Raw genomic sequence first — 27,664 nt, 5'->3', positions numbered from 1 at the left:
GATGGACAATAAATAAGAAATATTTAATCAAGTGGTATAAGTAGTATAAAAAAATAATAGATCTGGAGAAGGGGATGAAGAGTGGCATTGATGACAGTTATTATTTGCATTTTAGAAAAGTAGTAGAAAGAATAAAAAGAGTCAGTCCATAGCATCATAAAAGGTAAAATTTTAAATCTATAACTGTATTTCATTTTTCTATAGTATGTGATATCATTAGGCACATACAACTTGAAGATTACGTAAGATAAAATTAACACTTAGAAAATCTGAACAGAGGAAATTTAATAAACTGCTGTATTCTGCTCAAAATACCTATTTATTTATAATTACTTTCAAATACTCACAGAGTGAGTCATCTGAAGACAATATTTTTCTTTTTCGCCTCAGGAAATCTTCATGATCGAAAATGGGTCCCTATTTAAAAAATAGACAAGTATAATAAAATCGCTATCATTTTTTGGAGCAAAGAGAATATTTTCTATTCCTTAAGAACCACTGTAAGATTTCTAGTGAAAGTACTCAGGGCACCAAGCCACACTATAAGATAGAGACCTAGCCTGGGCTCCATACATGAAACTCTGAAAAGAAAAAAAAAAAGATAAAAATCATTTTGAAGCATATTTAGCACAAACACGGTCCATATGGGTTCAAAAAATGTATATTTAGAATGGTTTATAATATATACACATATTCTATATGTAAAATTTTCATATACTAGGCAATTTCTGCAGCAGTAGCTCCTAGCTTTGGCACGATTTCAGTTTTCAAGAGACTATCAGTAACAAAACACAGAACATAATCACAATTTAACTTACCAATGAATTGGAATGCCTTTGCAAATTTGGTGAGCAACGCTGCAAGGCACGATCATGGTAAAATTCTCCTACACTAATTGAATTGGATTTTCTTTTCACAAGAAATGAACCTTCACTTCCTATTTTTAAACAATAAAATAAAGGCAAGTAAGAAATGTTGACTCAGTCATAAGATGTCAGTATCATAGGACAATCATAAAAGGTTAAACATATATTCATTGATGGAAATTGCTCAATTCCCACTGTAACATTTTTAAAATAGAAATAATAAACTATGTTGGCTTTTCATTTTCAAAATTCAGCTACATTTTTCTTCATAACTATTTATTGAATGGCTGACCTGAACTAGACACTGAATAAATGCTGAATAAAGATAAGCAGGAAAAGCAATCCATGCCTCATACAAGCTCATAGTACACTAGGGAAAACCCAAGTAAAAAGAGTTATGTGTTATAATAAATACATGTGTGTACAGGAAGCCAAGAAAGTTTATACACAAATCTGGGGTGCCTGGGTGGCTCAGTCAGTTAAGCATCTGCCTTTAGCTCAGGTCATGATCCCAAGGGTCCTGGGATCTAACCCCACATCTGGCTTCCAGCTCAGCAGTGAGTCTGCTTCTCCCTCTCCATCTACCCCTCCCCCCATTCATGTCTGTGCATGCATGCGTGTTCTCTCTCTCTAATAAATAAATAAAATCTTTTTTAAAAGTTTATACACAAATCTGATCAATGTCATCCTTTTCTGTTTCTTTGAATTGCTCTTAAAAAATGTTTAAATCTTATTTAAATATTGGAATCACACTAAATTATTTCACATTCAGCAATTTTGAGAATATCTCTATTTAAATTTCATATTATGGGCAGCCCAGCGGTTTAGTGCCGCCTTCAGCCCAGGGTGTGATCCTGGAGACCCGGGATCGAGTCCCATGTCAGGCTCCCTGCATGGAGACTGTTTCTCCCTCTCCCCGCATCTCTGACTCTCTCTCTGTGTGTGTGTGTGTGTCTCTCATGAATAAATAAATAAAAATCTTTTTAATTAATTAATTGAATGATTAATTTCATATTATGTGGTTCCATTTATGGAATGACATTAAAATGAAACAATGAGTTTAGTTGGCAATATTCTGTTGAGAGAAAAGAGAAAGGAACTATTTTTAAAATTATGGATTTTCAAGGAAATACGGATCAATAAATAAATTATATTATTAAGGATAAAAAATTTGGAGACATTATTACAAAATTATGAGATTATAAATTCTACCGCTCCCTATCTTATAAGCATAAAGAATTCATTTTAAGTGTCAAAACAAATTATAAAATCTACCTATCCAAACATCAACTTTATAATATTCTATATAATTCTTAAAATTGATACAAACACTTCCCATTTGGATACTATTAAAATTTATCCTATAATTTTAATTATTTTATGCTTAAGCATCTTAAAATATATTTCAGGGATCCCTGGGTGGCGCAGCGGTTTGGCGCCTGCCTTTGGTCCAGGGCGCGATCCTGGAGACCCGGGATCGAATCCCACGTCGGGCTCCCGGTGCATGGAGCCTGCTTTTCCCTCTGCCTGTGTCTCTGCCTCTCTCTCTCTCTCCGTATGACTATCATAAATAAATAATAATAAAAAAATTTTAAAAAAAAATAAAATATATTTCAGTTTAATTACATTTTTATATCTTATAACTATTACATTTTCATAATTATTCTACTTTATGTTTATGAAAGTTCTATTAGTATATTATTTAGAGAAGCCACAAAGGCATTTTATAATTTTTTTATGTCAGCATTTCTAATGTTTTTCTTTATTTAAAAATACTTAAAGGTGTGCCTGGGTGGTACAGTTAGTTGAGTGTCTGACCTTTGGTTTTGGCTCAGGTCCTGATCGCAGAGTCCTGAGATTGAGCCCCATGTCAAGCTCTGCACTAAGTATGGAGCCTGCATAAGATTCTCTCTCTCTCTCCCTCTCTCTCTCTTTCTCTCTCTCTCTCTCAAATAAATAAATAAATTGGTAAAAAAAAAAATCAAAGAGAATTCTTTTTTCAGACACAATGGAATAACAAACACCAAACTGAACCTCTCCCCACAAACAACTAGAAATTTGGATGAAATCTTTTAAACAACTGGTTTTAAACACTGGGCAACAAACAGTTTAGGATGGTGAAATCACTGAAAGAAGAGAAACAAATTATTTACACTTTGTGATCACTCTGGCTTCTGGCTTGAAGACAATTTAAGGGCCATAGGCACAGGCAGGAGGAATTTAAACAAATATTGAGGGCTTTCCTCAAACAAAAAGATGGAGATCAACATTCGTGAAGACTTATTTAGCTGGGAGTTCTGGGGCAGACTCATGAAAAAAGAGCTCCAGTAATTTGCATAGGGGTTTCCAACAGATTTGCACTGTGAGAAATGTAAAAAGAAGTTCTTCAAAAGGAAAGAAATGATACTACAATGATCAATATAAAGGAGTTAAGTCACCAAAAAAATTACCATCCTTAATGTTTGTCCATCTAGTAACAGAGCTCCACAATACACAAAGCATAAAAGGATAGAAGTGAAAGGAGAACAAATCCATGACTAGAATTTCAACATTTCTCTGTCAAAAATAATATGTAAAGAGAAAAATTAGTGAAGATATAAAAGACCTAAAAAATTGTAACAATCTGACATAATTGACCCAACAACAGCTGAATATATATTCTTTTAAGTTACACATAGAACATTCACCAAAATGGATCATACAGCAATCCACAAAGCAAGTCTCAATAAATTTAAAGACTAGAAATCATTAGAGTAGGTTCTCTGAGCACAAGAAACCTATATTTGAAATCCACAAGAAAAAGTTATTTGGAAAAATATCCAAATAATTGAAAACAAACAACACTTCCAAGTCATGAGTCAAAAAAAAATCACAAAGGATATCAGAAAATTTTCAAAACTGAATGTAAATAGAACATATAAAAACTGTGGGATAAAGCTAAGGTGGTGACCAACACTTTATTGGTCTTGAATGTTTATATTATAAAATAAAAAAAGGTCTAAAAATCAGTGCTCTAAGCTTCTACATTAAGAATCTATAAAAAGAAGAGCCAAATAAAATCAAAATAAGTAAAAAAAGGAAATAAAGATTAAAGCAAAAATCAATAAAAAAGAAAATGGACAAATGACAGTGAAAAATCAATGAAACCAAAACCTGATTCTTTGAAAAGATCAATAAACTTAATAAACTTGAGCTAAAGAAGAAACAAAAGGAAAAACACAAATTACCAATGTCAAGAATTAAAGTATTTTTAGGTCAAGCAGAAATTGTGTTCCGTTGATGGGAGGCTGTATGACTGTAAAAATGTACTGCAACAGTCTTAATCTGGGAGCCCCTGTTTTATTCAAATATGTATCTCTGAAGTTGTGCAAAGTGTCAGAGTATATTATCTGTGGGCTGTACTTCCTAGGCAGGTCTTAAATCTTGTATTTTTTGGAAAATTTCATTTAATTTTTTGGAGCTCATCGTGAAAGGATCAAGAAATCCAGTATAGCCTTTCTCTAATATCCATTTAAAATCTGTTCATTTCCTGTTAGTGGAACCATTAACTTGTCACCAAGCAGGCCTCTATTTAAGACAAAATATATGGGCAGCCTGGGTGGCTCAGTGGTTTAGCGCCACCTTTAGCCCAGGGCCTGATCCTGGAGACCTGGGATTGGAGTCCCACATCAGGCTCCTTGCATGGAGCCTGCTTCTCCCTCTGCCTGTGTCTCTGCCTCTTTCTCTGCATCTCTCATGAATAAATAAATAAAATCTTTAAGACAAAATATACTACTACTTGAGCTATATGTGCTTAATCCTGGTAAAAGATAAAGCTTCTCATGCTAGTTTTTATTCACCAGCTATAAAACACAGACCTTTATCGACAGCAGGCAAAGAATTTCAGGATTCATATTACAGATAGACAGTAAAGTCACGTAATGTGAAAAGCAGTGTTTGAATATGAAAGAGCTCTCAAGTTGTTTGTGAAGCTAACCTAATTTAAAAATGTATAAATGTTCTTTTAAAAAGGAATTAAAGATCAGGTATCTCTGCAGATCTTATAAAGGTTGACAGGATAGTAAGAGAATTATTATGAATAACATTGAACAAATTTGGCAACTTATGTGAAAAGGAAAAATTCCTTTAAAGTTGCAAATTACAAAAACTGATGCAAGAAGTAATAGAAAATCAAAACAACCATGGAGCTATTAAAATTATTAAATCTATGACTAAAAATAGCCCCCCAAGTAAATTTCCAAACCTACATGGCTTTACTGGTAAAGTCTATCAAATACTTAGAATAATAATAGCTCTCTTACACAGATGTTTTCAGAAAGTAGTGGAGTTGGGAACACTTCCCAACTCATTTAAAGAGACAAGCATTATTCTCAGAATTACAAGGAAAAATGAACCTACAGACAATATCCCCATAGATGCAAAATGCTTAACAAAATTTAACAAAATCAAATCCAAAACATATAAAAGGAATAATACACCATAACCAAGAGAGATTTACCTCACAAATGTAAGTTTGGTTTAACATTAGAAAGTCCATCAATGAAAAAAAAAAAAAAAGTCTATCAATGTAATTAACATATTAACATAATAAAAGGGGAAAATATGCCCATTTCAACAGATGCAGAAAAGCTTTTTCCAATACCCATTAGTAATAAAAAGGCTCAGCAAACAATTACTAGAAAGGAATTTTCTCAATTTGATGAAAGGTACCTATGAAAATAAACTATAGGTAATATCACTTAATGATGAGAGACTGAGTGCTTTCCCTCTAAGTTTGGAAAACAGGGAATAATTCTTACTCTTACCACTTCTATTCAACATAGTACTAGAAGTTCTAGCCAGTGCAATAAGATAAGGAAAAAAGAAAGACATGCAGATTAGAAATAAAGAAGTAAATCTGTCTTTACCAGCAATTGGCCTTATTGTGAACAATAAGGAAACTCTACATAATCAACAAGAAGCTACTAGAACCATAAGTTTAGCAAGTCCACAAAATTCAACATTAATATACAAAGAAATCAAGTGTATTTCTCTATACCCTCAGTCAACTACTGGAAATTGGAATTCAATACAATATTATTTACAATAGTAGCAAAAAACATACAATACAAAAAAATTGGTGAGAGAACTTTGAATGATAAATAAATGGAAATATATACTACATCTATATGTCAGTAGATTCATACTATTAAGATATCAATTCCCCTAGATTTATTTATAGATTTAATCTACAGACATTATTTATATGTTCATTCTACACTATATAATATTAATAATATATAATTAATATAGTAATTCCAATTAAATATATGTATTTAATTCTAATAAAAACCCTAGCATTAAATTAATTTGTTGACTCAAATGTATATGGAAATGCCAAAAAATTGAAAAAAAAAAAAAAAAGAATGGTGAGAGCAATTTTGGAAACAAACACAACACCAGGGGACTTACACTATCTGATATCAAGACCTACTATTAAGCTAAAGTCATCAAGGCAGTATGGCATCAGCATCAAGAGGAAAATATAAATTAATTGCACAGAATAAAGAATGCAGAAATAGAAATATATGTATATGGTCAATTAAATTGGACCAACATGACATTAGCTTAATGAACAAATATAGTATTTTTCAACAAATGATATTAAAAAGAAACTGGATATCCATATGGAAAAAAATTAACATCAATCCTTCACTGACACTATACATAAAAATTACTTAAAATGGATTATAGACCTAAATGTAAAAGCTAAGGTGTTGACACTTCTCCAAGGAAACATGGGAAAAATACTCACAAATCTGGGATAGAAAAATATTTCTTAAATGGAATAGAAAAAATACAAACCATAAAGAAAAAAACTCAAAAAACTGCACTTTATCTACATTCAAAATCTTTGCTCTTTAAAAATTAACATTAATAAAATAAAAAGACAAACTATGATGGGGAGAAAATATTTGTAATTCATATATCCATCAGAGGACTTCTACCTAAACTATATAAAACACTTTGACAATATAAAGAACACTTATACAATGATAAAACAACAATTAATAATTAGCAAAAGATTTGAACACTTTACAAAGAAAATATGTGAATGTCCAATAAAAATATGAAAATATTCTCAATATCTGTAGTCATCAGGGAATGAAAATTAAGCCCAAATAAGCTAGGACTATGCCTTCCCTAGAACAGCTAAAATTAAAAACAACATCAAGATTATAGTATGACAAGGATGTACAGCAACTACTTTGCAAAACAGACGTAAAAGAGAACATACTATATCATCCTATTCATATAAAACTTAAAAGTATACTAGTTTAATTTATAGTGGCAGAAAGTGGATCAGTGGTTACCAACAACCAAGAATTGGGGGAATTTGTGAATAGACATAAAGGAGGTTTTTTAGATAATAGAAATGTATAATTTAATAGTGGTGATGACTATATGGATATATACATTTTTCAAAACTCATGAAAATACATACTTAAAATGGGTACATTTTATTTTATATTAATTATATCTAAACAAATTTGATTTTAAAAAATACTTGGGCCAGTTTTCAATCATACTATATTAATAAAAAAGCACCTCACCCCATTTTTACCAAACTGTATTGTGTTAAATATGTCAGTCCTAATTACTGTCATTTTATATATTTCCATGTCAATTTTTAAAAATTATTTCAAGAGTTATTTAAATCTTAATATTATTTTAATCATTCTAAAGGTAAAAATATTTTTTGTTAAGCATTTCCTATATGAGAAGCACTCTCCTAGACACTTTACATACATTTTTTCTAATTCTTATAAATAATCCTGGAAGGTTGGCAACACTAACTTTAGTAAGGGTGAGGGGCTTGCACAAGCGGAAAAAGGATCTTGCCAATGATGAAACATGGAATCCAATTCTAGTGAGTCAGTGTTTTCACTACATCAGTTACCATTCACTGACTATGGTCAGTATCATAACACTTAGGAAATGCAGAGATATATTTTCTTAACAGTCATCACCTTAACTGGAGTTAGTGAGCATTAACTATTTCCTATAATAAAAACATTTTTCCTCAAATTTTGCAAATGCATTAAATTAGGGTTTTATCTTAGTTTCTATTGGTCCCTGCCAGAGTGTAAATGTTTTAAAACACAAAGCGAATATTTCTTTATAATAAATACCTTCACTATCCAGGTCATCACTTTGACCAAACACACTGTCCACGTAAGAGTCTGGAATGAAGGTCCATTCATCCAATTTATCAAGTACTTCTTCAGGAAAATTTCCATTGCTGCCTGAGGCTGCCCCTCCTTCCACAGTACTTTTCATCTGATACCTGAGCACCATTCTTGCTAGGGTGGATCCTATATCTACAATAAAAAGATATACCAGCAACTTAGAAATCAAGAAACATAAACATAGATCATACTAAAGTCCCTTATGTATCCTCATACTTCTAGAGAATTTTTTAGGCTTATTTCTCTTTAAAAAAATCGATTTATTTATTTCAGAGAGAGCATGAGGAGGGAGGGGCAAACAGAAAGAATCTCAAGCAGACTTCCCACTGAGCACGGAGCCTGACACAGAGCTTGATCCCATGACCCTAAGATTATAACCTGAGCTGAAATCTAGTCAGATGCTTAATTATGCCACCAAGTGCCCCTATCTTATTTCTAAAGTCACTTTATAATCATGATATTTCATAAGAAGCAGGCAGTGAGTTTAATATTTTTAGAAATCATAAAAATTTACTCAAAACTTTGGAATGGGTGACAAAACTGAATATTTATGAAATTAACTTGACCCAATAAAGAACCTGGGCTTTGAAACCAAACACATCTTTGCTCAAATAACTATGCAAGTTACAAAGACCCCCTGAGTGCCAGTATCTTCACTTGGGAAGTGAAGACAACAATGTAGGGTTATGAATAAAGATTAAAGGAAATGATGAATATAAAATATGTAGCACAATGCTTAGAGTATAGAATATGCTCAATAAATGATATTCTTGTTCATAACCTATTTGCTAAGTGATTCATTCGACTGGGAAATTTGGTGAAATTTGAAAGTTAATATCCTTCTATTCTATTATATTTTACCTTATCTTCTATTATGAAGAAATAAGTTCACAGAGTCCTCATTATGCTACATATAGCCTGGAAAATTTCTTCAAAAACATGTTGTATGTGATTCAGTCAAGTAGTACCTGAAATTTTTTTAAAGCGATGAATCCAAAATGTTCTTTACTCAGAGGAACTGCCAATATAATTATTACCATGCTCTCCAATCAATCAAATGACATTACTGTATTTTTTTAATACAGTAGATTTAGCAAAGGTAAAAAATGTCATGCAGAACAAAGAGAATCCAGTGAATGGTAAATCTCACTTCATCCTTCTGCAGGGAGCCTACAATCTCTTTCTATCAGAACTTAAGAGATTCAAGGGCACCTGGGTGGCTCAATTGGTTAAGCATCTGCCTTCAGCTCAGGTCATGATCCCAGGGTGCTGGGATTGAGCCCCACATCAGGCTCCCTGCTCATCGGGGAGCCTGCTTCTCCATCTCCCTCTGCCTGCTGCTCCCTCTGCTTGTGCATGTTCTCTCTCTCTCTCTCTCTCTGTCAAATAAATAAATAAAATTTTTTAAAAAAGAACTCAGAGATTCAAGTAAGCAGGCTGTTGGCAGGAGACTGCTTGAAGTAATGGAATGTGGGATCTAATCATAATTCATTAGTTTCTAAAGTCCACGGAGGCAACCAGGGCATGAATTTCTGCAGTTTTATTTCTGACATAGTCATTTCATACTCAAACATTTATGACTACCATATCTTAACTGTGCTTTCACCAACATCAGCATACTAAAAACGCTGTTCTTTGCTTTATTTATTTTCTTTACTTAATAATGCACTGTACATCTGAACATTTGGATTTGCTCAATGTTTTCTTCCCTCAATGATTACAAAGCATTCTACAGCATGAATGCACCATGATTGATTCAAATAGTTCCTTTTGAAGAATAATTAGGATTTTTTCCCACAATTTCTTGTTATTACAAAGAATATTTTAATGTACATCCTTGTACATGACTTTTGTGTACAGTAAGAATGCCTGTATCATAGATTTCTATCAATAGATAACTAGGCAAAAAAGTATGGATGTGTATTTAAAATATTAATGGATATTGCCAGATTGTCCTCAAAAGAGGATAATTTAAGTTCATATGAATAATGTGTGAAATGCCTGTTTCCATATACACTCATCAACATAATTTATTATCAAATTTTTATTGTTGCCAATCTTATATTTAATTAGCATCTACTATGTGCAAAGTACTAGCATAAATGCTATAGTTACAATGGACAAAACTGACATTGACTTTGTGATGCATATAATCTATCAAAAGGTAGATTATAAAAAGAAAAAAGGCAGTTATATAATGTGTAAGTGCTGGTACAGGTAAGAAATAAGATGCTACAGAGCATGTAGGAAGATCTTCCACCCAGACTTCACATGAGCAGGAATGTTTTCTTATAAAAAGTTAGATGGTGTTGAAGCAAAAAGAATGAAGAGACAGACAAGTAAGAATCTATGACACATTTAAGAAACTCAGGGAAATTCTGATGGAATCTTTTAGAGCCCACCAGAATGTTGGAGACCTGGAATTTGTAGAGGCACCAATAGGCATGGATAGATACTTTCCTCCAGCAGCATTCAGCTACCCTGGTGAAGAAGAGGAAAAAAGCATCCTGCTGGAATGAACAGGAATAGGATTTTGCCAAGTAAATGCACCAGAAAAATGACAGTAAAGCAAACATGTTATTAATAAGACAGTCCTAAAGGTGAAGAGTCATGGAGTATGATCACTGTGGAAAAGGAAGTGGGCATGAGGATAAGTTATCAAAGGGAAAACAGGGATCTCAAGTTTTAAAAACACATAGTATGAGTGATTGACATCTGAAATGACAGAAATATAAATGGGGGATGATGCTAACTTGTCATCAATATACTTAAGATATACTAATTTGAGGGCAGCCCAGGTGGCTCAGCGATTTAGCGCCACCTTCAGCCCAGGGCCTGATCCTGGAGACCCAGGATCTAGTCCCATGTCAGGCTCCCTGCATGGAGCCTGCTTCTCCCTCTGCCTGTGTCTCTGACTCTCTCTCTCTGTCTCATGAATAAATAAAATCTTTTTTTAAAAAAAATATATACTAATTTGAAAATATAAAGAAAATACATCCTTAATTGAAATACTAAAAAAACTGAAAACTAAATATGTTAACATGAAAATGCAAAGTATATGTGTGTATGTTTCTGTGTATACATTTTAATGCATGTGTATATGTAAGCATATAAAAAATCTAGTAAGAAAATCTACATTGATTTTCTACCGATAAGGGATAAACACTTACTGTTAATTTCTTCCTTATGGTTTTTGTGTGTTTTCCTATTCTTAAAATGAGCGTGGATTACTTTTATAATATAAAATAAAATAGTTTTTCTTTAAAAAGCAACTGGTCAGAATGATTCCACTGTAAAATATGTATTTTCTAGGTCATAAATATTTAAATATAATATTGCTTTCAAGCATTTCATGACAAAAAAATTGATATCCAAACCTTCTCAATATTTTTGGCTTAATTTGCACAAAACTGAAATAAACCCAATGAAAAGATGAGTGACTTAAAAAATACTGATAAAAACAAAACTTGGACAAAATATTCCTGCTAATACTCACTTGTTTCTTTTCTTAAATTAGATGTCTTATCCGGAAATAAAGGACCAAGCCACGAAGGTTCGATTTTTCCTATACAAAATCCTCCAAGGCAAATGCTATTATTGGCCAGATCCAGGGCAAGTCTCCTTAAGAGTAAGCTGATGATTTGGCTGTCACCTTTTCCAATGCTTATTGTCAAGGCTTTCCGAACATCTTGTTCACGGGAACCACCATTCAATAACAGTTCCACCAATTTGGGACTGCTCGCTTTCTCACATACCTATTAAACAAAAAGGGAAGATAAATGTATTAAAGGCCTGTATTTCTTCCTTTTGGCAGACTAGTAAATTGAATTTCATGTGATTTTTCTCTATACCCTTAAATTTAGATAGAAATAAAATAAGGCAAAACTCATCCTTGCAATATATTACGAAAATAAAATAAGATGAGTGCCAAAAATATCAGACTAATTAGCCAAATAATCTACCATGTAAGAATTAGTTACCATGAGAAAGGCAACATGATATGGATAAAAAGCTCATAACACATGAAGTCAGAAGACCTAAGTCTCCACTGATGATACACACTGCTTATACTTTCTGGGCTTCTGTTTGCTCCTTGGAGAACAACTGGGAAACTAGTACCATACACAGTAAAGACTACTGCCCTGCCTTCATTCATGATATAGAATAACCAAATGAGAATATAAACATTACAAAACTTGTTAATGCCACATGCAAAGGACAGTCATCTCTCTTTTCTGGTTTTCAGGACAAGAATTTGAATTTCCACAAAGAAATTTCTTGTCTCTCAGTTTTCTACCTTCCTCTGAATACTTTTTCAGAGCATGTGCTCAAGATAAGTTAGTATGCTAGGTGCTACAAAAACTACAGGAGCAGAGTAAGCAGAGGGAAGACTTAGCAACCTGTAGCATACTAGGCTATGCAGGAACAGCTTCTGAAAAGTGAAGTAATATGGTGCTCTATCAACTAGAAGGTCAAAGTAACAGATAATAGAAATAGTATATGTCAAGTACTGTAAAGACTGTATACACTTGATTTCTAATCCTTATTAAAAAATTTATCCCATAAAACCTATTATCCCCACTTTAGAGATGAATATTTAGAAAAGATATATGATTTGTCCAAACCCTTAGAGACTTGGATTTGAAGTCAAATCTGCTCACTCCAAAAACCCTGTGCTCCTTTCACTACCCAAAATTAAGGATTAACAAAAGAAAAAAAAAAGAGAAAAGAAAAAGAGAAGACCCTAAGATCCAAGGTACCAGATCAGGGGGAGGAGATTAGGGGAAATTCCTGAGTTCTCTAGAGTTAAAGTATGTTCAAAGGAGTTGAGGGGACCATTGTGTGGTTTGATGGTACCAGCTTAATGCCTGCCAGCCTCCAGGTTACCCACCTTTAACCCATTCTCCTCAGAACCATTACGGTACCTTTCTCCTTTAGATATAATCAAGTCACTGTCCTGTTCAAAAATCTTCTAAACCCCTCTGCTCCAAGTTATTCCCTCAAACACAACATGTAATTTTTTAAGCTTCAGAACTTTCTAGTTCATATACTGTTTCTATTGCCCTAAATATATTAACTCTGCTCTTCATCTAGCAAAAAAATGTTCATTCTTGAAGAAACAGGTTTATAATCTCTTGCACAGTAAGTCCATGCTACCAAGCTCCCAACCCACACACATTCTTCCTCCTCCAGGCTCCCATCACCTTTGTTTATCATAGAACTCAGCACACTAAACCAAACATGTCTATCTGTTTTAAAACTAGAATGAAAGGCTCGGATGCTATTGTAATTCCATTTGTACCTCTGTAGCCTAGTATATTACCTAGGAAATATATTTAATTAATTAGCAAATTACTAAAATCCTCTTTAAAAGCCCACAGGAAATTTAAAAGGAAAGATGGGAAGGGGAAAATGAGAGAGGGAGGGACAGAGGGAGGGTCAGAGGAGCCAAAAGACTCAACCACAAATGCCTTCTCTGTAGCCCAGCAAATTTTTATGTCTAAGTTGGCACTTACTACCTACCTTACATTAAGATAATTTATGTTTTATCCTCTCTCTTCCCCCAATACACACTTAGAAAGAAACCATCCTGAAATAGGAAACCCTTTATATATTCTTTACTACTTATTTAACACTGTGCTCTCCACCTAGAAGTTGCTCAAACATTTTTATAGAGTATTTTCCTTGAGGGCTCAAAAGATCCAAGCTTACTTTTGGTATATGGTGCCATAAGGAGACAGATATGTAAGAAATCGCATCAGACAAAAGAAAAAATTATGAAAGTAATTTCAACTTCATGAAAAGAAAAAAACACTGCTCAGAAATAAGTTGTACATTCAAATAATGGCAATAATTCAAAATACAAAGATTATCAAAAGTATAATTTGCTATCTTTTGCAATCTTTTCTCTCATCTTCAAATTTATAAATAACGCAGCATACAATCAAAATCAAATATTTCATACTAGCCTTTGAGAATGAATGAACAACTCCCCCTCCTCTCCTTACTACCCCCACCATACCATGAATCTATGGTGTAGACAAGAGATTAAAGCAGGCATTTGGGAGGCAGATTTTCTATTACCTACCAGGAGAGTGTCCTTAGGCAAGTTGCATAATCTTTCTGTGCCTCAATTCCTTGCCTGTAAAATGGGAATAATACTAGAACCCATTCCTAAGGTTGTTGTAAGGATTAAATTGAATAAAGGACTCAGAGTAGTGCCCAGGTGGTAATGAACACCACAACAGTGTTTGTTACCAGTTTTATTCAGACTTCATCATAGTTGCTCTTCCCACCATGATTTGATGATTTTCATCTTTGGATCTCATTTTACGCATTTTCATGCCCAGTATCAATCTTTCATACTCTTCTATAGGAATAATTAAATTCTCCTCAGAAAACCTAACAGAGTTAGCTCCACCTTTTCTCCAAACAGACCTTAACTATACAGCACTGGTCACAAATAGTGTTGACTACCTTATTTTATACTAGTATAAAACAACACATGTTCAATCTATCCACAAAATTTAATGAATATTTATTATTCCTTAGATGCAAATAATGTTCTGGCAACTAAGATAAATTCTTTAAACTTAATATACCCATGGATGTAAAGATCTGATTTTGTTTAAAAAGATATAAATAAGTGCACTAAGTCCAAAAGACTGTGGAAAGGAGAATAAAACAAAAAGCTTGTATAAAAAGATTTGCATAAATTGAGAGGAGAGTAGGAAGCATTTCCACTGGGAATGTAAAATTATTGCCGTCAAGTGCTGTTAGGTATGTTATTTCCTTAACAAAATATCTGAAGGGGAAGTTTCTTTTCAGTTCTTTGGCATTAGCAAGTAACATTAAGCAATGATCTGTAGATCAAAGGAAAGAGACAAAGAAATGGGTAGGAAATATCAGAAAGGGAGACAGAACATGAAGACTCCTAACTCTGAGAAACGAACTAGGGGTGGTGGAAGGGGAGGAGGGCGGGGGGTGGGGGTGAAAGGGTGACGGGCACTGAGGGGGGCACTTGACGGGATGAGCACTGGGTGTTATTCTGTATGTTGGCAAATTGAACACCAATAAAAAATAAATTTATTATTAGAAAAAAAAATGAAAGAGACACAATAAAAATGTATTACATTATTGAGGGAAATAATTTACTTAGCTTTAATAATAGAGAAACAACTATTTTTAAGGGATTTCTTAAATGAAATTTGAGTAAGTTTAAGTAATTTGATTATTTGATCTTAATGCACAAATTAATTTTGCATGAAAATAAGTTACTGGTTCAGTTTCTTTTTATACAGCATGCTAATTAGCACTAACCTAGTTTACAGTTGACAAATTGAATTGAATCCATAGGCAAGTGGGAAATTGAATAAAGTAAGGCTTTCAAGTAAATTATTGGAAAATATACTACTTTGTTATTTACTTAATAATGTATATTAAGTCATTACATGACTGCTTTGTTAGAAATATTATTAAATTTCTAGAAAATATATGTGGTGCTACCTGAACGCTATTATAAACTCTCAAATTTATAGAGTGGCAAACTTGAAATAATATACAATACACCAACAAATCCTGACTGAATTCACACTGTCTGTAAAGCAATGAGTTAGCTATTCTAAATGATACAGAGATGAACATTGTATATTTCTACTTTCACATAACTCACAAAATATAAAAGAAGTGTACATAAATTGTCACGGGCTTACAGAAGTAAATTTTTATTTTGTATGACGGTCACAAGTGCAGGGAGGGCTTTATCAGGGAAAAAGAATTTGGGTTAGATTGTGAAGGAAAGGAGAACACTTCAATTGATGTGTTTGCGCAGTGCACAAGGGAAGGGAGGAAAGGCAAGCAGGACTGCAGTGCAACAACTAAGAGGTTGACCACTGGCAGAGGCTGTCAGTGTGAACGGCATCCCCAAAGGCGTGCAGTACACTGCCTACATGGCCACACACAGGAGCTCTGAGGAGAGAATTTTCTAGCAGAGAAACTGAAAGTAGAGAGAAAATGGTTGAAAGATGATCAAAATAAAACCATATGTTGTGTGGAGTGTGCCTGGAGAATAATTTTCAGAGAGATGCATAGTTGGAGACGGATTTGAAAAGTTCTTTATCAACATAACAAGGTAGGTAAAAAGGTAAAATGAAGGATGAGACTGAATATACCTAGAGGACCCTATTACCTCTGAAATTCTATGAATCTAAACTCCAACTACAAATCACAAGCAATGGTGCTATTAACTGGTAGATTCTGTAGTAAAGAATAACAGGATGTAAATAAGAGCTATACATTGGTAGAGTCAAATACAGAGAAAACACAAAAGTCAGGCCTTGAATATTTACCTGACAAATTAAAGATGTTGCTTCCTTTGTTCGATTGGCGTCCGCTCCCAACAGAAGCAAGCATTCAACCATGATACTGTTATTCTGATCGCATGCTCTCTCCAGCATCACACTTTTTAACTCATCATCCATAGCTAATTTCGCAAAGCACTTGCAACAAAGGTTTAGAAACTAAAAAGAACGGAAATGAGGATTAGAGTTAGCTAAATACATAACAGTTAGCATATAGGTAAAAAATACTGTACCTGTTGATCCTTTGATTCAAGGATACTGGAAGACATCTGATGGAATATCACAGAATCAAAGGAATGATGCACCAGCAGCTTTCCAAAAGACATTGACAATTCTAGTATTGTCAAGATTGTCTGAAATCCCTGAAAGTGTGACCAAAATAATAATATCAGCAATTCTAGGCCAAAAGAATAAATAACATAAAACAGAGAGACTATATATGACACTTAACTAAGTAGATGTATTTATTGGGTTTGTACTTAAAAGCTGTAAGCCTTGAAATAATCCTATAAACACACTTTGCTCTCTCATTACTAAGAAGTATAGCAGGCAAAGAGAGAATAAAATGCCAAGCAACAAACCATTGTCTAGCAAAGCAGAAAAAATACCTAATGCATTAAGAGTTGGCTTTTAAAGATTCTTGTCTGAAGACATACTTAAAGGATGAAAGCCAAATACTATTAATATTAGAATAGCTGAATCAGCAGGGCTACAAACCCAAACCAACCAATAAACTGTATCTCTTATTACAAGATTGCAGATTAGTTTCTCTAAATAGCCTAGTATTTCCCCTTTCTTCTGTGCTTTGTGTGTGTGCATGCACACGTGCATGCTTTCTTCTGAAATTTCAACCCCAAAGAGACAAATGTGAGCTCCCAGATTTCATTCATCTTGAGTACATTCGAGAAAAGCTCTAAAGGCACTCTGAGGTTTACATCATAGTAACAAATTTTTTATAAAGAACTAATCAGTCAAAAAAAAAAAAAGAACTAATCAGTCCTACCATTACATTTTAGGATCACTTCAAGCATATTCCTAAGAAGAGTCTGGGCTCTCCACTCATGAGATATTCTAAAGAAAGAATGAACTTTTGAGTGTACTATTACTTAGCTTGGGTAAACTCAAAACGATCAATTGAACTTTTAAAATTATTATCTTGGGCGGCCCAGGTGGCTCAGTGGTTTAGCGCCACCTTCAGCCCAGGGCGTGATCCTGGAGACCCGGGATGGAGTCCCATGTGGGGCTCCCTGCAGGGAGACTGCTACTCCCTCTGCCTGGGTCTCTGCCTCTCTCTCTCTGTGTCTCTCATTAATAAACAAATAAAATCTTTAAAAAATAAAATAAAATAAAATTATCTTTCAGAATAATATATTAATGAAATTAATGTATTAATTATTGTCTAAATAATACAATTATTATTTTGAGCTTTTAAGATGCAGAATTTCTACAGATATTTACTAACATTTGGTAAGAGAAATAGTCTTAACTTATGCAGGTCTGATAAACATGTGGTCCATCTATCACTAGATTAGAGGTTCCTCCAAATTCAAATGAATGCACCAGCAAAGCAAGTAACACAAATGTAAAAAAAGGTACATAATTCAAAATAAAATCTTATAAATGCTGAAATGGTTAAATAAAATACATAGATAGGCCAAATTTAGCCCATTGGTCAATCATTCACAACTTCTACTAATAGAGATCCTAAAATTTATACCTGCATGAATTAATACCGAGTAAACTGAGAGCTCTGTACCTGTACAAATTTATTTCCTCTCTCTAGGATTACTTTTAATTCTGGCTTGGCTTTAATCATCCTAGGCTGAGACACATTATGAAAAGGAGATTTATAAAACACATTGTTGTTTTTAATCTAAGTATCTGTGTGTTCAGCACTTTATAATTAAAAACCTTAGATACACTAGCCCTTTACTAATAATGTCTATATGAAAGATAAAGCCTAGACATTTTTATTCCTGGTCAGTTCTGCCATCAATGACAATATTTGTTGAGTGTGATTTATACAAGCTGCAAACTCCATTACTAAAACAAACACAACCAAAGCAGAAACTCTTAAAGAGACTACTTGTTTTGTTAATGTTTAAAAAAAAAAACTGTCAGCAAAGTGGATATGGAAGGAATCTATCTCAACATAATAAAAACCATATATGGCAAACACACAGCTAACATCATACTCAATGGTGAAAAGCTGAAAGATTTTCCTCTAAGATCAGAAACAGGAAAGGATGTCCACTTTCACCACTTTTAAAAGTCCTACTCACAGCAATTGGGCAAGAAAAGAAATGAAAGGCATCCAAGTTGGAAAGGAAGAGGTTAAACTGTCACTATTTGCAGATGATTGATATTATATATAGAAAACCCTAAAGACACCACCAAGAAAACTATTTAAACTAATAAATGAATTCAGGTAAAATTGCAGGATACAGAATTAACATACAGAAATTGGTTGTATGTCTGCACACTAATAATAGGCTATCAGGAAGAGCAATTAAGAAATCAATCCCATTTGTAATTGTATCCAAAAAGAATAAAATACCTAAATATAAATTTACCAAAGAGGTGAAAGACCTATACACTAAAAACTATAAAACATTGATGAAAGAAATTAAAGACAACACAAATGGAAAGATACACCATGCCCATGAATTCAAACAATCAATATTGTCATATTCATACTACCCTAAGCAATCTACAGCTTTAATGCAATCCCTATCAAAATACCAATGACGTTTTTCACAGACCTAAAACAAATAATTCTAAAATTGGTATAGAACCACAGAAGACCCTGAATAGCCAAAGCAGTCTCGAGAAGGAAAAATTAAGTTGGAGGTATCATGCTCCCTGATTTTAAACTATACTACAAAACTACAGTAATCAAAACAGTATGGTACTGGCATGAAAACAGACCCATAAGTCAATGATATGGAGCTGAGATCCCAGAAATAAACCCTTGCCTATATGATCAATTAAACCAAGAATATAAAATGGGGGGAAAAACAGTCTCTTCAGTAAACGGCATTGGGAAAACTGGACCAGCTACATGCAAAAACAATGAAACTGGACCACTATCTTATACCTTATAGAAAAATTAATTCAAAATAGACTAACAACTTGAATGCAAGCACTAAAACCATAAAACTCCTAAAAGAAAACATAGGCATTAGAGTCCTTGACATTAGTCTCAGCAATATTTCTTTTGGACTATACTCCTCAGGGAAAGGCAACAAAAGTTAAAATAAGCAAATGAGACTTAAACCAAAAAGATTTTGCACAGCTAAGGAAGCCACCAACAAAATGAAAATATAATCTAATGAATGGGATAAGATAACTGTGAACCATATACCCAGTAAGGGGATAATGTCCAAAATATATAAAGAATTTATACAACGTAATATCAAAAAAATAACCCAATTAAAAATTTAGCAGAGGACTTGAATAGAAAATTTTCCAAAGAAGACATACAGATGGTCAACAGACACCTAAAAAGATGCTCAACATCACTAATGAATCAGGGAAAAGGCAAATCAAAACCATAATAAAATATCACTTGATGGGATGAGCACTGGGTGTTATTCTGAAAGTTGGCAAATTGAACACCAATAAAAAATAAATTTATAAAAAAAAAGATATCACCTGATGCCTGTCAGAATGGCTGTTATCAAAAAGAGAAATTTTCATAAAATCCCAAACTCCCTTCAAGACAATGCACATACTTTAATCTGTACTTCAGCCATATCTTTAAATCGTTGTAAACTGGAAGCCAGAATTTTTGCCAGCAGATGCCCAGTTCCTATGCATAAATTCTTCTTTGTAATCAAGCATCCTATAAGACTTAACCCCAGACATTGAATTTCTAAAAGAATAAAAGAAAAAATAATAAAATGAGTTGTTTTAAATCTCAAAACTGAAGAAAAAAAGTAAAGACATCCAACCAACAGCTAAAGGCCTATAAAAAAATCTATCGTAAATCCTGAGTTCAAATTGTACCAACCTTGGTCATCTGGGTACATCTGCAGTGTGTGAAGCACTGAATCAATAGCACCTTCCAAGGATAATACTTCTAATGCATCAGGAGATTGTGCTAGAGAAGAAATTACTCTCAATCCACTTTTTTGAATCCCAGGAATTCCAATGAACTAAAATCAGAAGGACAATTAATATTTGCTACTTAAAATGACTTAATACTTACCTTAGTTAAAGCCAGCTATAGGCTGATAAAATATAAACTAAGTAGTCTAAATAAAGATTATTATCCATTATCCTTGATTTTTGTCTTATATTACTAATTACTTTTTAGTTCTTGTTAAGGATAAGAGCTACCATTTTAATGCCTACTGAATATCTGTTTTGTACCAAGTACTTGACATGAATTTTCTTTTCACAAGAATCTTAAATCCATACTAATGTCATTCCCTTTATAAAATGAGTTCACTGAGGGTTAAAGAGTTGAGTATTCCTTAAGTCACACAGATTGTACATTGCTGAGATGATACCAAATCAGGGATGTTCAATCCCACTGCCTATATACTTAACCAGCAAAATGCAATGCTTACTTTCACTACAGAAAATAGTAACTTAAAATTTACTCTTTAAGTGTCAAATCTCATTTATTCCCCCTCAACAGCCTATGTAATAGGTTCGCCAGATTTTAAAGATGCAAGAACAAGAAGAGCTCAAGTCACAAAGCTAGTAAGTGTCAGGATTAGGATTTGTATATAAATGTGTTCCCTTAAAAGCCCAGGAGAAAAAAAAAATCCAGGAGGTTAACTGCTACCCCTTCCAACTTTTTAATCTCAGCTTCTCCAGATGATTTGACATTATTTACAAGTATTGTAAGAGAGGACACTTCCTTCTTTTTCTTTTCTTTTCTTTTCTCTTCTTTTCTCTTTTCTTTTCTCTCTTTCTTTCTAGGCTATCCTACTCATTGACTAAGGATAAACAGTCAACACACTTTCCCACCATGGACAACCACAACCACACCTTCCCTCTTTTGACATCTGTGACATGTAGCTAACTCTTACATGGAATGGGTCATGTCATCTCTACTTTTCCAAAATGCTTTACAAACTTCTGCCATGATGGGAATATCCACCTAACAGCTTTCTTTTAAAAAATTGCAATGCTCTCCTTCACAGGACTTCTGCATTCACAGTCACTGGTTTCATGGTATCTCTACTCCAAATCTCCGACTGACACCACGGGTATACCACAGAGTTGAGAGCTTCATGTCAGACCTCAAGTTCTGTTGTAGCTTCTTCAACCAAAACCTTCTATCCTCCAACCTTTCTCACTTCCATACTATCAATGAACAGATGTTCGTTTCCTTCCAATCTAGTCCTCCACTACCTCTCAATTGTCCTCATTCAGCATCTTTTTTTTTTTTTTTTTTTGGTATTGGGTGTGGAGAAAAGCACCTTCTGTGTCTTTCTCCTCTACCTCATAATTGCTCAGCTCAGACATCATTTCTTCTATCATTTCAACAACACCCTTCTATCCTCGCCTCCCTTTGCACATTTTCCTGTCATTATTTCCATCTTACCAACTTCCTGGGTAGTCATTTGAAGCCAGTTAAATTTAGGTTTCAATTCTGCCTCTCAGTTCCACTTTAAAACCTAGTAGTTCCATTCTAGTTCTACTAAAAATGAATGAAATAACGTTTACTCAGAAATGCTATTTACTCAGAAAGTATTATTCAAGAAATGTAAAGAAATTCAAAGTGGTTCAAAGTGAAACTTGAAGGGATGGCTCATGTCCCTCTCAGCTTCCTCACCTCCCACTGATAAAGGAGGGTTGTTATGAGGGTGAAATGAAATGAAAGAACTCCCTGTCCCTGCAGTTAGCCCTAAGTGATGGCCACAGTTCAGGCCTTGATCTAAACACCCACCTCAGAGATGAAAACCTTCTAAGTGGAAGACAGAGGGTCCCTTAATTGGTCTTCCCTTCCATCAAGTACCACTTCTCCATTTCTAAACTTATTAATAGAAACATCTACACACACTATATCCATATTCTCACCACCCCTTAATTTCATATAATCAGACTTCTGTCTTAACCAGTCAAAGAAAAAAGTCCTTTATCAATTGAACTGCTGATTTTTCCTCTCTTGGTTTCCATGACATGGTACGCCCCTAATTATTCTCAAATTTAAAATCATTCATTTGCCCATCTCCTTTACAATCTCTCCTTCCAAAAAAAAAAAAACCAACAATCTCTTCTTTCATCGTCAAACTTTGTCCAAAGCTCTTTTCTTAAAACTATTCTATTCATGGATGGGACTTTATAAACGAATGTGGTTCATGTCACCATAACAACAATAGCAACAACCACAACTATAATGCCAAAATCTATGTAGCACTTGCTATGTGTCAGATATTCTCTTAAGCACTTTATATATTAACTCATTTAATCCTCACAATAACTCTATACTGTAGAAGCACTATTAGTATCTCTATGTTATTGATGAAAAAATTGAGACACAGAAACCCTTAAGCAGATAACTCAAAGCACAAGTTTAAACTCTCTTAAGCTCTAAGTCCACACTACTCTTCACTTGACATCAGTATCTTAAACTCAGATGCCCAAAGCTAAAATTTTATTATCTTCTTGAAAAATACAAAGTTAGATTGCAGATTGTCTTTTCTGAACCTTCTGTTTGATTAATGGTAGCACTATTCCTACTCCCTAGGCAGGGCCAGCTTTATGGGTGTGCACTCATGTAGTCAAATAGGTCTCTGTGCTCAGAAGGGCCCCATAATTGGTATAATGCTCTGCTACTACTGCCTTGAAATTCCTAATAATTTTTAAACCATAAGTCCTGCATTTTCATTTTGTTTTGTGCCCCACAAATCATGCAGCTAGTTCTAACCTCAAAATGTATCATAGGCCTTGGGATGCCTAGGTGGCAAGTCAGTTGAGCATCTGACTCTTGGTTTCAGCTCGGGTTGTGATCTCAGGGTGATGAAATTGAGCCCTACACTCAGAGCAGAGTCTGCTTTTGTTTCGCTCTCCATCTCCCTCCGCCCTATGCTCTCTCAAATAAATAAATAAATATTTTTAAAAATGTATCATAGGCTTATTTTTTATACTAAAAGGTAAATCAAACTGATATTTATAAAGCATATATCTTTGTCCTTAATGCCAACACTCTAACAAGTTTCTATTCAACTTCTGGTTCCGCTACCTTGAACTCCTCTAATCTTGAACTATTTCAGGTGCAGCTGGATGATGACTAGCGACTTGAAACAGGAAACCTGTGATTTTTCAATGCAAAAAGAGAATGACAATATCACATTACTATATATTATGGAGTTCAAACTATCTGATAATTTAAAATACTGATATTTGAGTTTTGACAGTTTCATAAATTTGAAAATATATATCACATGTACGTGTTTATGATATTTAAAAGTTTACAATGGATTTTTCTTTCACTTATTAAATGTTCCATCTTGAAAACAGTGATTTAATGTACTGCTTTTCAAAAGTAAATTAGAATCAATTTACTAGTTTATACTTGGCAATCTTATCCAAATGAAGTTTTTGGAAGTGCCAAGGGAAGAACACCTATACATATCAATTAGAAATATCCTATTGCCTATGCCCCACATTTTCTAAAGTTTTTTTTTCAAATAATTAAAATGGTTTATTCAATAAGTTAGCTAACCAGCTCAGGAAAAAAATGATCACACCAGCCTCTTTCCTAGCTACTAGCTATGTCAACTGCAACTCAAAGAACCTTCCCAGAAAAAAAAAAATTGAATGTAGAGCTAAAAAGAAGACACCATAGTCCAGAACTAACATTAAGGTATATCCAATAAAATATCTGGATTTCAAGAAAAAGAATCCTTTGGGAATTTAAATATCACTCGTCTTTTAAATGAAAAATAAAAAAAAACCAAGCTGGTTTTGAATTTTTCCACTAAAACATTCAGTACTAAAGACAGTGAAATCCCTATAAAGTTTTTAAAGAAGATAAAACCAAATTGTTTCTTTGAGAGTCCAAATATAAAAGCAACAGATTTGAACTTCAGCCTGAATGTTATTGGAATTTCATACATATCCAAACATTAATTCACTTTCGCAAATACTTTTTATAGTCTGTGCATTGTAATCTTAGTTGAATCTCAAATTCTACCTTATTGGGAATTCTGCTTTCCAAGAACAGACTTATTTTTAAAGGTAATTTATTTCACATGTCTGTAGTATTTGGACCTAAAATCTCTAATGCTTTGTAACATTTATTCAGAGTGAGACATGCAAGCACAGAATTTTAGAGCTAAAGAAATACTTATATTCCTCTTTTAGAGCATTTTTTTTCTCAAAAGTGGATAAGGATTAGGGGAACTACACAGGGGAGATTTTAAAAAACAAAATACTGTCACTTCTGCTTCCTCCTGCCCTTAACTCCCTGCCTCCAAATGACAGTCACTATTTATAGTGAGGTGCTGTGTCATTATACAGTTGTTGAAATGGGGGGTAAGGGGTGGCAAGTTTCTCAACCACTTCTGGGATTAACTAACAAAAGAAAGTAGGACCTGAGAGCTGAGTGACTTCTCAGCATCATGGTATTTACTGGTAGAGCTGGGTCTCTTGGCTCCTGACTCCTTCCACTCCATCACGGTGATATTCAATAACTTCAGAAAAGATGGGCTAAACAGAATCACAGTTATCTATAAGGCTATTCTAGTACCTCATGCTTCTCACCAACACATACCATGAATAAAATTAACTACTCCTTTCTCTACATTCCTAGAATACTGTCCATAAGAGGCTACTATAGCTCATAGATGCTAATGCTGAATAAGTAGTTTATGCATTGCTATTACCCCCCTATCCCAACCATGAGATCCAAGACAGAAGGGTACAAACCATGATCATTTTTATCTTCCCAATGCCTAATGAAGTTCCTTCCACATACTTATTTTCATCAAATACTTCTGGAATTGAATTCAACCTTTTATATTGCTATGCTCAAAAATCAATTTAAGGTTTCAGTACAAATGACTCAAATATATCATAGACAATTACGTTATAAAGTTCAGTTTAAATTGAATTTTTAAAGGAGACCTCTCTGCAGGCTATATAACTAATTTATGACATTTTCCAAAGTATACTAAATCACAAGGAATCATCTCCATTAATTATCTTGACTGCTCTCTTCCTTTCACGAAAACATTAACTCTAATAATTTTTTACATCTTTACTCTTCTACCTTTTATAAAGACCAATTCGTCTTACATTAAACTTCCAAACCATCTTAATTCCATCAATACTTTCTGCATTCCACAATAGAGACATAATCCCCCTCTTTTTTCATACTTAGTTTGATTGTTGATTATAGTAATTATTGAAAATGTACACAGATGTGTAAATAACTGAAAATGAAAAGAAATGCATACTAAACCATTTCAGAGGTCATCTCTGAGGAGAGCAGTGAAATTAAAGTAAGTCAATGTAATCAAAGAAGACTTTAACATTGCACCCTGTGTGTCTTCATGGACTGAACCTTTTCAGGCCAGAAAATAAAGACTAGCCGCCAAAAGAAAGAAAACAGCAGCCATAATTCCTGACATCACTCATAAGACTTAGCTGAATATCTAGCTCTTTAGTTCTCTTTCTGATTGAGTAGACTGGAGTTGATTTATGTTACTAGCAATGTAAAGCACCTGTCCAAGTCTGTAGTCAAGAGTATACTTCCTTTAGAGGGAATGGTACATCTCTTCACCCCCTACATCCCTACTGGCATCTTACGTCCACCCACATAGCTTCCTACTGTCATAGTAAACATAAGATGGAAAACTGAAGTAAAAATAGCCCTTCTATTTACCCAAATCTCAAATTCTAGTTAATGATATAAGGCAGAAAACCTGTATTGTACCTACCCTGTTCAAAGCTGCTAGGACCAGTTTATGAATATCATTCTTGAAACACTGCTTCTTAACCAGATTTAGCTTATGTTGATATTCAGTATCTTCCCTGGAATCTTCTGGCATGCCTAGATAGATAGATAAATTCCCATAAATATTTAAGCTGAGCAGACTGTCGCTTTGCAAGAATGATCATAATTAACCTAATAATACATACACATGTCCTTTTTTCTTATGCGTAGCTCCTTATTAAAGAAACAACTCTTATCTTTAAGGAATTTATAAAAAATTTATCATTGAATATAAAATAAATACAGTGTGTGTGACTGCTTACTGAATTTAGGGATAACTGGGTGATGGGGGGACTAAGGAGGGTACTTGATGTAAAGAGCGCTGGGTGTTACTTGCAAGTCATGACTAAATTCTACCTCTGAAACTAATTTTTAAAATTCTTTCAATTAAATAAAAAAAGAAAAAGAAATAAAGTAGCAAGAAGTTGCTACATGGAGACATTTTCTGTAGTAAACAATATCTTTTTTGTATGAATCAGCTGTACTCACACAGAAGCTGTAAGATTTTTATGCAACAATGGACAACTTGAGAAGAGCTCAGTTATTTGGACTACAACATAAAAAGGTCAGATGTGAAACGCAGAGAACAGCTGGAATAACAGCGAAAGGAAAAAAGACTTTAGTTTCAGCATTATGATGGTAAAGTGTATGTAGTTTTGTTAAAAGTGCTCTAAGGTGATATAATAGTGTTAAGTAACTTAAAGAAAACATATTCCTTATTAAGCTACATGGTAACTTGAAAAAACAGGAAGTCAAAAATTATTAGCTGTATTATAGAATCTATACTACAATTATGAATGAAAGAGGTTTCCCAAATCTATGACTGTATAAATTAATAAATAATACTATATGATCTTTCACTTTAATAATCTGTATTTACACAAACTATGAACTGGCTGCATATATAGCTTTTTATTTACCTAACAAAAAAAAACTTGAGTCCTACCTACATGCCAGAGGTGTTGCTACATGTTCGAATTACCACAATGAATAACAAAGGCTGGATGGATCTCCACCCTCCTGGGGCTTTCAGGCTTATTTAGAAATCTATTCAAACAGGTTCAGACATTCACTACAGCTGTATGACTTTGGGCAAGTCACTTAAACTCTCTATGTCTTATTTTCAGTAACCAAGCCCACATTAATTTCTGAAACTGCCCACATCCCAAGCAGATGTAACCACTAAGAACAGGCCAACAGAGTAGTAAAAAAAAGTTTATGGAGTATGAGTCTCCATAAACATCCTTCTTA

The 27,664-nt window shown here is 33.7% G+C and overlaps 1 protein-coding gene across 2 annotated transcripts in view; it reads right to left on the bottom strand.

The window, feature by feature from the left end:
* Positions 1–27,664, bottom strand: part of LRRK2 (leucine rich repeat kinase 2) — a 143,856-nt gene that overhangs the window by 81,536 nt on the left and 34,656 nt on the right. For both annotated transcript variants that reach the window (XM_041736739.1, XM_041736738.1), the window contains 9 exons: positions 26,358–26,470; positions 20,468–20,612; positions 20,190–20,329; positions 16,689–16,817; positions 16,444–16,614; positions 11,592–11,850; positions 8,039–8,227; positions 819–937; positions 348–417 (listed from right to left, as the gene is read on the bottom strand). In XM_041736739.1, coding sequence (XP_041592673.1) covers positions 348–417; positions 819–937; positions 8,039–8,227; positions 11,592–11,850; positions 16,444–16,614; positions 16,689–16,817; positions 20,190–20,329; positions 20,468–20,612; positions 26,358–26,470 — 1,335 coding nt within the window. The remainder of the gene's footprint in view (positions 1–347; positions 418–818; positions 938–8,038; positions 8,228–11,591; positions 11,851–16,443; positions 16,615–16,688; positions 16,818–20,189; positions 20,330–20,467; positions 20,613–26,357; positions 26,471–27,664) is intronic.

Source organism: Vulpes lagopus, chromosome 21 (genome assembly GCF_018345385.1).
Source record: "Vulpes lagopus strain Blue_001 chromosome 21, ASM1834538v1, whole genome shotgun sequence".
NCBI classification, from domain to species: Eukaryota; Metazoa; Chordata; class Mammalia; order Carnivora; family Canidae; genus Vulpes; species Vulpes lagopus.
The sequence above is the reverse complement of the archived record's forward strand: the minus strand, read 5'-3'. Positions and strand labels throughout refer to the sequence as shown.